This window comes from Coccinella septempunctata, chromosome 8, assembly GCF_907165205.1.
Source record: "Coccinella septempunctata chromosome 8, icCocSept1.1, whole genome shotgun sequence".
In the NCBI taxonomy this organism is placed as follows: Eukaryota; Metazoa; Arthropoda; class Insecta; order Coleoptera; family Coccinellidae; genus Coccinella; species Coccinella septempunctata.
In genome coordinates this window covers 29,992,743-30,007,296 of record NC_058196.1, presented here as the reverse complement: position 1 = coordinate 30,007,296, position 14,554 = coordinate 29,992,743, and the positions used below count along the sequence as shown (strand labels likewise).

The 14,554-nt window shown below is 37.0% G+C and overlaps 1 protein-coding gene across 2 annotated transcripts in view; it reads left to right on the top strand.

The window, feature by feature from the left end:
- Positions 1 to 13,294, top strand: part of LOC123319415 (voltage-dependent calcium channel type A subunit alpha-1-like) — a 70,707-nt gene extending 57,413 nt beyond the window's left edge. The window contains exons 1-2 of one of the 2 annotated variants that reach the window (XM_044906372.1): positions 9,784 to 9,927; positions 13,108 to 13,294. In XM_044906372.1, coding sequence (XP_044762307.1) covers positions 9,848 to 9,927; positions 13,108 to 13,294 — 267 coding nt within the window. In that variant the 5' untranslated portion in view covers positions 9,784 to 9,847. Of the gene's footprint in view, positions 1 to 9,783; positions 9,928 to 13,107 lie in introns of those variants that run through there. The other variant, XM_044906371.1, reaches the window with a different exon arrangement.
- The last annotated feature ends 1,260 nt before the right edge of the window (positions 13,295 to 14,554 follow it).

The following is a 14,554-nucleotide window of genomic DNA, read 5'->3' as shown; positions in this document are numbered from 1 at the left end:
TCAGCTGGGATCCAGTAAGTTATCGAGGAAGTCTTCGTTTGAGTAGTTTTGGATGATAAGCTGGCCGTTTTCAGGGAATGATATTTGCTGTTTTTGATGTCCGAATGCCTGCCCAAACATGTATCGAATATCTATCGAAAATTGAGCTAACGTATTGAAAACCTTGAGTCTAGAAGAATACACTGAACTTTTATGGTAAAAACTAGAAACATTGGATTTTGATTTTCGATATTGTCAATATCTGAGGAAACTTTTGATGGAATTCCATGAAATATTCGATTTTGTGTGGCGACATGCTGGTGTTTCATGAAAAACTATCGAATAACCATCAAGAAGTTGATAGAAACCACAGATTTTCCACTAGTTATGCCAACGAGAGTCTTGTTTTCGAGATCCTCTGTTCTGTTCATCAAAATTATAAATGAAAAACGAATTAGTCCAAAATGCCACAAAGTTTAATTCCTCAGAATAACTTGAACACGTGAATAATTTGTCTACACGGAGAAAAATCTCTTAATCATTCACAGACAAGAGTTATGAATTAATGGACATTGTTAGGGGTCGACTATGAACCTTTTGCACCTATATTAATCCACCAGCGTAAAGTATTACCAGCTGAAAATCTGTTTCCAAGTTATACGCCAGTGAACCAACCAAGAAATGAGTTTATTCATCGAGCAATCTCAACCCAGAATCTTCCCATTAAATGAGCTAACCTAACATAAATTCTCTCTTTGCCTTCCTCGAAATATTTGGGAGCACCTGTTGTGCTGCACTGTGTGAGAAATCCGACGTTAACTGTGATTAGGTACACCCCTATGGAATTAAACATCTAAAACATGAAATATCGAATGAGATTCAATTGAAGCAGAGCTCTGTCTCTTACATTACGAGGATTTATTGATATCCCTAGTTAGCCTAGACCAGTTCTATGCATAAAAAAATATTGCGTTGCCATGGCAACGAATAATAACTCCTTAGAAGTGTCAGTGTGAAGTTTGAGGTCAAAAAAGTAAATCAAAGTTACGCAATCAATTAAAAGAAAGAAGATATCCACCGAAATCGTGAAAATCGAAAAATTGGAGTATCGATCCAACATCAAGTACCTGTAGTTGAAAGGGTTAAGAGGTAATCAGATTTACGAAGATATGCTTAATACCCTTGGTGATCAATATCCTTCGTATGCGACCGTGAAAAATTGGACTGCAAGCTTCAAAAGAGGTAAATTTTTCATTGAAGATGATGACCGATGAAGGTCAGTTTCTGTGTCAGTCCTCGAAAATATAGATGCAGTTCATGACATGATTTTTTCTGACCGTCGTATTGGGCTAAAATGGATATCTAAACCACTGAATCATTCATACGAACGCGTTCATCATATAGTTAACGTCAATTTGACATGAGAATAATTGGTGCAAAATGGATCCCCAAATGTTTGAATGTTGACCAAAAGCGTGCAAGGGTAGAATAATCGCGTTCGATCTGTGCTCGATTTGAAAACGATGTGGACTTCTTAAACCGAATTGTTACTATGGATGAGACTTGGGTACATTTCTACGATCCAGGAACAAAGCAACAATCGATGGATTGACGACACTCTGGTTCTCCAAGACCTAAGAAATTTCGTGTCCAAAAATCTGCCGTAAAAGTTCTTGCTTCAGTTTTTTGGGATTGCCATTGAGTAATCATGATTGATTTTTTGGATAAGGGTAGAACAAGAACCGGAGATTACTATTCGACATTACTGACCACTCTACGGGAAAACATTAAAGAGAAAAGACGCGGAAAGCTATCCAAAGGTTTTTTGAATTTGCAGGACAACGCCCCTGCACACAAATCTCATGTTGCCATGCAAAAAATTCGTGATGTAGGGTCTGAATTAATAGAACACCCCCCTTATTCACCAGATTTGGCTCTATCCGACTATCATCTCTTTCCTCAACTGAAAAAAAGTTTAAAGGGTCGTAAATTTTCTTCCAAAGAGGAGGTAATAAGAGCTGTGTAGGTCTGGTTTGCAGAGCAAGAAGAAACATTTTTTTTGAGAGGTCTAGAGACGTTGCAGGTTCGCTGTAATAAATATATCCAATTAAGAGGGGAATATGTTGAGTGATGAAATATTTTGAAATTGAAATTTTGTTTGGTTCTATAGTAGGCTAAGAATTTTTCAATATATCCCCGTACCTACCTCACTAACGGTAGCATAATAGTTTCGTAATTCATCGAACTTCATATCCTGACAATTTCCCCTTCCTGCTCCCTACTAGCCGTGTAATAATGAGTTTCGGTTTACGCCTGAAGGGAACTTTGGTTTCATCATCAATACCTCCATGAATTATAATTATCAATTTCGACATCTCCCATTTCATTCGTCAGACTTTGTTGGACCTAGAAACTATTCCATCTGTCATTTCTATTCAATTGAAACTTCAGAGAGAATTGGATATACAAACTTATCGGAGATACGCCTCACCGGTCGTTTTCTGATGAACAATTCAATATGAATCGTTATTTCATGATACTTTGGACTATTTTCGATATTTGAAACTATGGTACTTCTGGTTTTGACTCGGTTTATCACAGGGCTCTTCTGAATATACACTGCGCAAAAAAATTAACGCACATTATGGAATTCTCAAATTTATTCTACAACTGAAGGTGTTCTCAATGATAATTATTTTTATCAGAATTATGCATGCATATGTTATCCACTTTTAACGGTTTTCTTCAATACAGATGTTTTTTCCCAGCAGGAATAAAAAAAGATGATATTATCAGATTTTCAATGTATTGGCTCCATTCTAAAATCAGTTGTTCTCGATCAATTCTAGTGATCAATAGTTTTTCTTTCGTTTGATTTTCTACACTCGATCGCTATGCAACGCGAAACACGCAATTTGACCCAAGAGGAATGTGCCCAAGCGGTAGTTTTGCGAGAAGAAGGGTGGGCATACACAAGAATTGCAGAAAGGTTTGGAGTTTCCCATACAAGTGTGTCCAGAATGTTGCAGCGATTCAGGGAGACAGGTATGAATGTCCGAAGACCAGGACAGGGTAGACCACGGGTAACAAATGCCATTCAAGAACGTTACTTGAGAGTTTCTTTGTTGAGACAACGGTTTGCAACCGCTGGCCTCCTTCAAATCCAGCTTGAGCAAACTCATGAGGTGCAAATTAGCACTCAGACAATAAGAAATCGCCTCAGAGAATATGATTTAAGGCCTCGTGTCGCGGCAAGAGGCCCAGCTCTTACCCTAGCCCATCGAAGGCCGCGTTTGGATTTTACGAGAGAGCATATCCATTGGGAAGAGGCCGATTGGGTAAGAGTTCTCTTCACAGATGAGTCTAGATTCTGTCTCTGTGATCGACGTTCCCTTGTATACAGACGTCCACATAAAAGATATGCTCAGTGCAATTTCCTGAATACTACTGGTTTCGGGGGAGGATCGATTATGGTATGGGGTGGAATATCTTTGACTGCTCGCACAGACCTAGTGGTCGTTGATAATGGAGCTATGAATGTTGATAAGTATATAAGGTATATTCTTGAAGAGCATGCAGTGCCATTTGCTCTATACATTGCTGAAAATTTCATTTTTATGGACGATAATGCCAGACCCCATCGTGCGCGCATCGTTCAGGTGTACCTTGAAGAGGTAGAAGTCTCTCGAATGGAATGGCCAGCAAGAAGTCCAGATCTCAATCCGATTGAGCAGGTTTGGGACAACCTCAATAAAAGGCTGAGAAGTTCAGAAAATCATCCAGCTACTCTTAATGACTTAGGAATACAACTCGGAGAAATCTGGGAAGGATTAGATCAGAACATTTTAAATTCACTCATTTTGAGTATGAACCGTCGTTGCCGAGCTGTAATTAACGCAAGGGGTGGAAATACCAAGTATTAAATCACTCATCAGCATTTCAGTATTTCGAAAATTGTTCATTTTTCTTCTTTCACCTAAGATTCAGTGAAATCCTGAATTTTTCTTCCATTTAATGTGTCTTGTTTCGTTCAAAACCTTCCCGAGTGAACATAAAAAATAAGTTATAAAGTCAAGGTAGAGTTAACTTTCAATAAAATTGAGATTTTCAGAATGTGCGTTGATTTTTTTGCGCAGTGTGTTATCCCATGGTTTTTCTGAGAGTCCCTGAACGGACAAAATTGGATTTCCATAGAAAACGGGATCTTAAAAGCACTAGAAAGAAGTCTGAACGAATACAAAAAGCCAAGCATCGAAACACAGTCAGTACAGTACAATCAGTTGAAAAACGTTTCATGAAATTTCATTATGGCACATCTAGTATACAGTGCAGGAATTTATGGGATATAGCACGTTCTACTTGAGTAGTAATTATACTATCCCCTTACATAATTGATAATTCGACTGTGAATAAAATAAAATATCCAAGACGAAGTGGATGTGTGCATGCAAGATTATATGAGCATTAGTAGAGTCCAAATTTGAGGACTTCCCACATCAACATCCCATGAAAGCTGAGTTCTCATGAAAGGAATATTACTGAGCTGAAGTCACCTAAGTGATTAATTTTAACGTAAGGGTAAAACGTCACCATACGGCCGCTGAAAGAAATGTTATATCACCGGCGTATTTCAAAACAGTCTTGGCTTCACTCCCTGCATTTTTAATCATTTTCCCTTTTTACGCCCAAATGCCCCGAGCAAACGTCGCTCATTTCTAATTTGACAGGAATAAGTGATGAAAAATTGCAACTGCTTCACAATACCCCCTCTTGAAATATATCCAGCGGCTGTGCTTGACATTGTCGTGTTTAGATTTCCTGTTCATCTTTCACGATAATTCCGTATATTCAAAGAATACATCTAATTTACCCTCATCTCGTGGAAATTGAGAGATTTTGTTCTGATTCTTCATAACGATTGATGGTTCACACAAGTCAGGCGTAATAATTAAATATTAATTCAAATATTACTTATATTTATTTGAATTAAAAACACTCAATATCATATGACCTTTATTCTGATTCAGCTAATTGTAATAATTCAGGCAGTTCATAAATGGGATGTCAAGAGGTCAACAGATTGTTTTTCACTTGCCATTTTCAGGGAGCTGATCAAAAAATATTATACAGGGTGAGTCTTTGACTCGTACAAATATTTCAACAAAAGATTCTTGACGTCGAAGGAAACACTTTCTTCCTATATGATTTTTACTGATTCGGTCCCGATAAAAAGACAAAGCCATTTCTAGTTTTTATAATGAGCTGTGCCACCCCTGGAAAAACAGAGTGACCTTCAGAATAATTAGCAAAATCTGTGACACTACGCATCTGTGGATCGTTTGAACAGAGTCGTTTTCGACCAACGTACCCAATTTTTCAAATTTCACAGATACTTTTTAAATTTTTAACATCAAATTACTCGAAAACTGCGCATTATACGGAAAAATATGAAGAATACTTTTATTTCACAAAACATTCAAATATTCATTAGATAGTATCTAACTTATCTCTTCATAAACTTTTTAGGGTTTTCACTCCCAATCTCTGAAACAAAATCAATTAAAAATGAAATCAACGATTTGCTCCTGCGTAAATTCTTGCACTAATTTGTCAGGAGCAAATTAACTAGAAAAAATTGTTGCCTGCCAATGAACTCAAAATAAATAACGTTGAAATTATAATTATAAGTTGTAACGTTTCGCAGTCTATATCAGACTCCTTCATCAGACGAAAAATCTACTTTTGAAAATCTTCTGGATTGTGGCTTTTGTTTGACATTAATTGTCAACACACAGAAACAGAGACTGCATAGAAACGTTGATTCATTTAATTTTGAAATTACCGGATGACAGCTCCTTCTTTAGTAAATCGATCCAAATATGATCTATTCCTACCGAACAATTTGCCAAATTATTATCTTGATCTAATAGAATACACGTAGACTCTTTATTTTTTCGTTTAAAATGGTCTGGTTCCGTCATTAAAATTTTAGTGTTGTCCCAATCCATCATGTGGTCTCCCGTATTAGAATGAATGTGATCTGCGATTTGTGATCGATTAATTTCTCTATTTTTAATATTATTTTTATGTTCGCGTTTTCTTATTTCTAGAGGTCTGGACGTTTCACCTGTATAAGTTTTACCACAAATACAGGGTATGTTGTAAATACAATTTTTTGATATTTGTTTCTCGTTCAAAGGTTTAGTTTTTGTTAATATAGATCTTAAATCATTTTGCGTTTTGAAAACAGTTCGTATGTTGAACTTCGAACCGATTCTTCTTATTTTTTCTGAAAGGCCATTAACATAAGGAATTACATTCAACAAATTTGGTTGTTCTTGACGGTTTGTTGGTTGTTCCTGATCATTATTACGATTTTGGTTAGTTATTTTTCCATGCAGTCTCTGTTTCTGTGTGTTGACAATTAATGTCAAACAAAAGCCACAATTCAGAAGATTTTCAAAACTAGATTTTTCGTCTGATGAAGGAGTCTGATATAGACTCCGAAACGTTACAACTTATAATTATAATTTCAACGTTATTTATTTTGAGTTCATTGGCCGGCAACAATTTTGGTATTTTCATGGTACGTAATGGTCATGATGAGAAAACTGAAAGACGTGGATGATATCTTGTATTCGAAAATGATTCATCAAATAAATAAAAAACAATATTCCGAAATTCATTTCATTCGATAAAAACGTTTGTGAGATAAAACTAAAAATAAGGTTTTTTTATGATTTTTCAACAGCCTGTATCTTTTAAATCGAGCTGATTCGGAGAAAATGGTGAAGGAAATAAGTGTTTCTTTAGACCTCAAGAATCTACTGTTGAAATATTTGTACGAGCCAAAGACTCACCATGTATGAAAAACCCACATTATTGTTTGGTAAGGAATCACCCCTTAGGTACATTTTTTTTGCAACTGTTCATTTACACCCTGTATGTTTTCAGTCTGTTCGCACCTTTTTTTTCCCTTTCTTTTTCTTTTCTTCTTGTTTTTTCCCTTTTTTCGTCCTTTTGTAGATTCTTTCCCGGCAACGGGATACAGCAATGAATGAAATGTATGTTTCAGTATGAAGTGGAGTTATTAATGATAATTAATGATTTTATTTATTTTTCATATGAATAAAGTATGACAGTATGACAAAACATTCCGCTCAACCGTAGCGAATATTGAATTTGAGTGAACCAGACAGCAGAACAGTCGCAACGCGAGTTCCCTCCCTCAATATCGAATAAAGATGCCCCTAATGGAGTACTTTTATGTTCCGCAAACTCAAAAACCATCAGTCGAAGCGAAAATCTCGTTAAAATCAAACAACAATTTCAATTTCGTACAAATTGTCGTCTTACCGTTACAACGCTCATTCTCCATCCCTCGGACCACTAATATAGGAAGTCAACAGTGAAATTATAATGACTCCGCTTCCCCCTCAGATTTAATTAATTAAAATACAAGTATCGCTGCTGCCAACATAATGGATATTGTGATTTAGTCTCGGCGTAAAAGTCTCTTTAACCGATAATTTTACTTCGCGAGGCGAAATATTATAATTACGGCATGTTTAGAGTTTAAAACTAGGTTTTAAATACAAAAATATTATCAGATAGAATCTACACTTCAATTTTAATTGTGCCGCAATGCAATGTTCTTCTCTATGCGAATTTTATACGAGCTAACAGATGCTGAGTAATTTCAGTTTGATTAAGAACGTATTCTAGCTCAGAAGTTTAATGAACTGGCTCGAATTATATACAAAAACAAGATTGAGAATAGATCTACCTAAGAAGTGGGTCAGAGAAGAAGCCACTGGTTCAGAATGTGTACTACATTAAGATTTACAATGATTTTTCTGGAAGATACTCGTGTCGAAAATTATCCTTCGAAAAATCCCGAAAAAGTTAAAAATTCGTCAAGACCTAACGGTTTCATCAAACTCAATGAAATTCCGAGGTTTCTTACTAGAACAGTTGCTCTTTTAAAATATGTATCACATTTCCATCTACGGTTACTTTATTGAGAGATAAATGACTCGAAAGCTGACCTTCGAAAAACCCTGAAAAAGATGGGTTCAGTTAAGAATCCGTCAAGACCGCACGGTTGCGCCGACAAGGATGAAATTCTCAGATTTATTACTAGAAGAGTTGCTCTTTCAGACTATGTATCACATTTCCATCTACGGTTACTTTTCTCGAGAGATAAATGACTCGAAAGCTAACCTTCGAAAAATCCCGAAAAATATGGTTTTAGTTAAAAATTCGTCAAGACCGAACGGTTGCGCCGAGATGTATAAAATTCTCAGATTTGTTACCCGAGGAGTTGCTCTTTCAGAATATGTATCACATTTTCATCTACGGTTACTTTTATTGAGAGATAAACGACTCGAAAGCTGACCTTCGAAAAATCCTGAAAAAGCTGGGTTCAGTTAAAGATTCGTCAAGACCGAACGGTTGCATCTAGATGGATGAAATTCTCTGATTTATTACTAGAAGAGTTGCTCTTTCAGAATATGTATCACATTTCCATCTACGGTTACTTTTATTGAGAGATAAACAACTCGAGAGCTGACCTATGAAAAATCCTGAAAATGATGGGTTCAGTTAAAAATTCGTCAAGACCGAACGGTTGCGCCGAGATGTATGAAATTCTCAGATTTATTACCAGAAGAGTTGCTCTTTCAGAATATGTATCACATTTTCATCTACGGTTACTTTTATTGAGAGATAAACGACTCGAAAGCTGACCTTCGAAAAATCCTGAAAAAGCTGGGTTCAGTTAAAGATTCGTAAAGACCGAACGGTTGCTTCTAGATGGATGAAATGCTCAGATTTATTACTAGAAGAGTTGCTCTTTCAGAATATGTATCACATTTTCATCTACGGTTACTTTTATTGAGAGATAAACGACTCGAAAGCTGACCTTCGAAAAATCCTGAAAAAGCTGGGTTCAGTTAAAGATTCGTAAAGACCGAACGGTTGCATCTAGATGGATGAAATTCTCTGATTTATTACTAGAAGAGTTGCTCTTTCAGAATATGTATCACATTTCCATTTACGGTTACTCTTATTGAGAGATAAACGACTCGAAAGCTGACCTTCGAAAAATCCTGAAAAAGCTGGGTTCAGTTAAAGATTCGTAAAGACCGAACGGTTGCTTCTAGATGAATGAAATTCTCAGATTTATTACTAGAAGAGTTGCTCTTTCAGAATATGTATCACATTTTCATCTACGGTTACTTTTATTGAGAGATAAACGACTCGAAAGCTGACCTTCGAAAAATCCTGAAAAAGCTGGGTTCAGTTAAAGATTTGTAAAGACCGAACGGTTGCATCTAGATGGATGAAATTCTCAGATTTATTACTAGTAGAGTTGCTCTTTCAGAATATGTATCACATTTCCATTTACGGTTACTTTTATTGAGAGATAAATGACTCGAAAGCTGACCTTCGAAAAATCCTGAAAAAGATGGGTTCAGTTAAAGATTCGTCAAGACCGAACGGTTACACCTAAATGGATGAAATTTCGGGATTTATCACTTGAAGATTTGCTCTCTGAGAACTAGACAGAAATATTCGTTCTTTTTATCAAAAATGGTGTTATTTTCTCTTTCAAATTAGAATATGTTTCGAAGTAGTTCTCTGAATCTACGTCATATGAAAGGGATCTCCTGATAATTTTTTGCGTAGTAGGCTTCCATCAAAACGCAGCCCAACAGATAACGAAAATATCGATTTATTCTTCATTCCCACCGCGGAATTTAATGTATGATAAAGTTATCTCGCTCATTGAAACCCGGGAAATGCATAATGTCCCATTTTCCGCGTTTTAGTGACGACAAACAGCGGATTTTGGCGCTGCTTTGAAATGCAAATATGTCGAACAAAGTTTAACTTCCCACATGATTACCCCCAAACGTGTTATTCAGAACTGGCTCGCCGAAAAATGTGTGAGTATTCACGTTTTATTCGTTCAGTTTCGTTTAATGGACAGGACAAAAGGATTATCCGGTTTTATCAGAAAAACTTTTATTGAATTGCCACGTGCAGAACAGAAGATTCACATTATACAGTGTGTCTTTGACTCGTACAAATATATCCACAGTAGATTCTGGAGGTCAAAAGAAACACATTTTTTTTTGACCATTTTTTCCGAATCAGTTCGGTTTGAAAGATACAGGCTGTTGAAAAACCATGGAAAAATGTTATTTTAGTTCTATCTCACAAACGGTTTTATCGAATGAGATGAATTTCGGAATATAGTTTTTGATTTATTTGATGAATCTTTTTCGAACACAAGATATCACCCACGTCTTCCAGTTTTCTCATTATTACCATTACGTACCATAAACTAACCAAAAATTCAAGGAATGCAACTCTTGAAATTAAATTGAACGCTATCTAATGAATATTTGAACGTTTTGTGAAATAAAAGTATTCCACATATTTACTTGTATAATGCGCCGTTTTCGAGTAATTTGGTGTCCAAAAATTAAACAGTATCAGTGAAATTTGAAAAATTGGTTACTTTGGCTGAATACAACTCTGTTTAAAAGACCCATAGACGTGTAGTGTCACAGATTCAGCTGCTTATTCTGATGGTTATTCTGTTTTTCCAGGAGTGGTACAGCTCATTATGGAAACTTACAATGGCTATATCTTTTAGTAAGGGCCAAATGGAAAAAATGGTATAAAAAAAGTGTTTCTTTTGATCTCAAGAATCTTCTGTTGAAATATTTGTACGAGTCAAAGACTCACCCTACTACTAAACAGTACCAAAATTAGTAATCCAATAAATATCTATGTTGAGAAAACAATCTCTAATAATGAAAAATTATAAGTCTGTTCGCACCTTTTTTTTATCCTTTCTTTTTCTTTTCTTTTCGTTTTTTCCCTTTTTTCGTCTTTTTGTAGATTCATTCCCGGCAACGGGATACAGCAATGAATGAATGAATGTTGAGAAAACAATTTATATAATAATAATAATAATAAAACACCGAACAAGCAGGCGTTAAAATGTTCTCAGTACCTAGTCTTTGGGAGGTGTTAATTCCATTCTACATACAGTAATACTTTCGCTCTAAAAATAAAGTGAGCATATCCTTTCTGAGGAGCGGAAAACCCTCTCGATCGAAAACTGATAGAATATAGAATCTATATTCGACACAAAGACTGTCTTAACCGACGACATGCATTAGGCAGAATCCAGGGAACGCTAGACGCTAATTCTCAGTGTTCTCACACCGCATTCCTGTCACCCGAGGGGTGTCTTGTAAGGTGTAGGCGAACAATCCGAATTATATTACAAGGCAGGTGCGTTACCCTCAGAAGTGGCGTTTCTAGTTTTTCGAGATGCTATACCTACGCGTTGCCGGGAAAATTTCCAACCCTTTGCCTGTTCCAGGTCCCCCTGCTGCAACTGTAGAAGAAAACTTTGGCGGAGTTGTTGGGGATGGATTACTCGTGGGAGTTAGGAATTTGGGGCAATGATTAAGGGTTTAATTGGAATTGTGGGAAAAAGGTTGTAACGGAGTCTGGGGAATTGGGAAATCGCTAGGCATGGGAACAAAGCGACAGGGTGTTTGTTTGTAGCGAGTATCCTACATTCCTCACTCTATCCTGCTTAAGTCGACTTAAAGTTATCAAATTGAGAATTATTTGAGTGTCCATAATCAAGAGGACCTACTCATAGTTAATGTTAGTTTCTTGAGAGCTAGCTGAGATAAGATTCTCGAAAACCAGACTCTTGTGGGCATCATTCATCGACGACGAACGCTTCTCTCAACATTTACCAACCCCTTTACTCATTCCCATGTTTGATAGCAAAAATCATCTAATATCGAAGCGATATTCAATGTTTTTTCGAAAAGACCCCTTGGCATATTCCAAACGCGATGTACGGTCTATCCAGGTTTAGCTACAACAATGCAGTCTCTCCAATGAAACTGGCGATATTACGAATTTATAGAATAGTTTCATGAGTGCCACTCATCGAGCTAGGTATAACGCCCACTGTCGAAAATTTCGCAATTTCATATATGAATTATTCTACATAACGGTCAATGCGATTTACGACCACGCTAGATAATAAACTTTCATGATGTATTTGTATGCGGATCTGAAATATCCAACATTCCGATGCTTCAGGAAAGGGTAGATTTGAAATCGATTATCATTGTGATATCGACCCTGTAAATTTATCTACAGAGCCGATGATGCTACATTGGGATTAACTCGAGCGTCGTGGAGACCCAGTGGATTTTGAAGATTAGATGGTAGAAAGAAAAGAAGGTTCTATGATGTATGCACTTTCAGCGGTGGGGAAAGCGTCTGCAGGTTTTTGAAGATGTAAAACAAAATCTTCAGGTGTACATACTCGAAGGTGTCAGATCAAGATACTGTATATGCCCTACGTGTCTCTTATAATAAACTCATGTTAATTTGACAGTTTGAGTAGTGGGGCTGGCCCCATCACACTGGCTGGCATGTCAGATTTTCATAGAGATGGTTAATCTTGGTATTACAGACGTGTTGACCCATTAATCTGACAATTATCACGGGGGTTTTCTTAATCTGACAGTTTGAAGATGATAACAAGACATTTTTGGAAATATCTCCCATCCTGTACCTCTAATCGTTTCTGTATTCATAATGAAAGTTGTAGATAATAAAATTCTATACAACTTTTGTCTGAAGCAATATTTCATACTTTTGACCGTTTTCGAGCTAGAGGGTGATAAGTGCGAAGAGCTTAGCCACACATGCGAAAGACCAAGGTCAATGTAGAAACCCAGTCTGATGTACATTCATCTCCATATACTTCAAAAACGTTCAAACGTAGAAAAAATTGCTTCGGACAAAATTTGTAGACAATGTTATGCCCTACAACTTTTATAATGAATGTGAAAACAATTTGAAGCCCAGGAGAGGAGATACTTCATAAAAACTGAATTTTGTGACCTTTATGGACAATTTTCATTGTTTCGGCTTGCTAAATCTATCAGATTATATTATTTTCGTTAGCCCTCGTGCTCGCGAATGTATATTAGCTTAAACATGAGTCTCGCTGAAGGCTAGCTACAATTTTGTCGATTTATGCGAATTTTGACCTGTTTTTCCTTGTTCCAGGATGCTTGGGGGAGTGGCAGGAAGACACATGTCAAACCGACGGAAAGGTTCCGCAATCATGCGAAGTGGAGGTGACGACTTCAGCCCTTCGGTGCGATATGCCCGTCGAAGAAGGGCAGTCACCACCATGGACCATAAAACGTGTGCCCTTATACAGACCAGACTCAAGCTCGGCGATATCATGTGAGTTCTCTTGGTGTCTTAGTTTATAGTTTGGTTAGGGGGTGACATTTCACTGAAGCTTCAAGGTTTATTGTGCTGACCATAAGGGCTGTTCTCAGAAGTACGCCATCTACAGCTCCAGGGTTCCAATGAACTACAGTATCTTGGAGGGTTTCAAGGATATCCTATATCAGTCTCGTGAAAGACATTTCTTGCACAGACTTGCAATGGCGAGGCATTCTGTAACCAGGTTACCAGGAGTTTCTTCCTACTCACCACAGAATCTCTCGTCAGTTCCTTATTCTCTTATTCTTACCCAGATCCAAATACTTCTTGGATCTTGCAGTTTCAAAACTGCAGAGGAATTTTTTGGAATGTCACATTCCTGAAAGATTTTTCCAGAGTGTGTTCACCTTTTTGTCTCTACCTTCTCCAGAAAATCTTTCTTATAGGCACATTTTTCAATGCCACATAAAAGCTCTGGGCTAATAAGTGCTGCTTGTGGTCCTTTTCTGGCTAGTTGAATGTAGTTTTCTTGGTGTCACTCCAACTTCTTGAACTATTGAACATTTATTTTCATTGGAGAATGTAGCTCAGAGATGGAATTCCAAAAACCAAATGAAATCGGAATATCCAACTGTTAATAACCACCCTGTCTCTTCTACGTCAGTCAAAGATCCCTAAGCTAGTACCCTGACTATTCCAGATTATCCTAGAATAAAATACGCTCAGCATTTCCGTGCGTTATGCCCCTAACAGATAAAATAATTCTTAATTGTCAAGCTCAACGATGCGAAGAACCCCCTCGTGTTCTTCCTCGATTCCAGGACTTCATACTCGTATTATTAGAGGCTAATTATTATCAGTCAGCAGGTTCCGAGTGTTCACTCTAGCTTAGTCGCAATTTCTCATTTGTGCTAGTTTGAAACGTAGAGATAAAGGAGGCATTCGGGCAGAGCTTGGGAGAGTAGAGTGGCCCTGGATACGTTCATAATGAATTTCAGGTGAAAGGGGAAGGCAGAAAGTAGCGACGAAATGTTGCGACGTATGTCGATGTTGTCTGCTCTCATGTTCAGACAGAAAAATTGGTGTTTTGATCTCTTTCATCCAAAAGTTTCCTTTCTGAGGAGGTGCAAATTAATATTTGATATTATATAAATAGATTAATAGATGATACAACATTGTAGGGGGGGTTTAACGCCTTGCTCATTTTTGTCCCAAAAAATCGAGATTTCCGAAATCGAGTGTCTGTGCAGGGTGGAAGCCTAGTCAACACTGATTATAG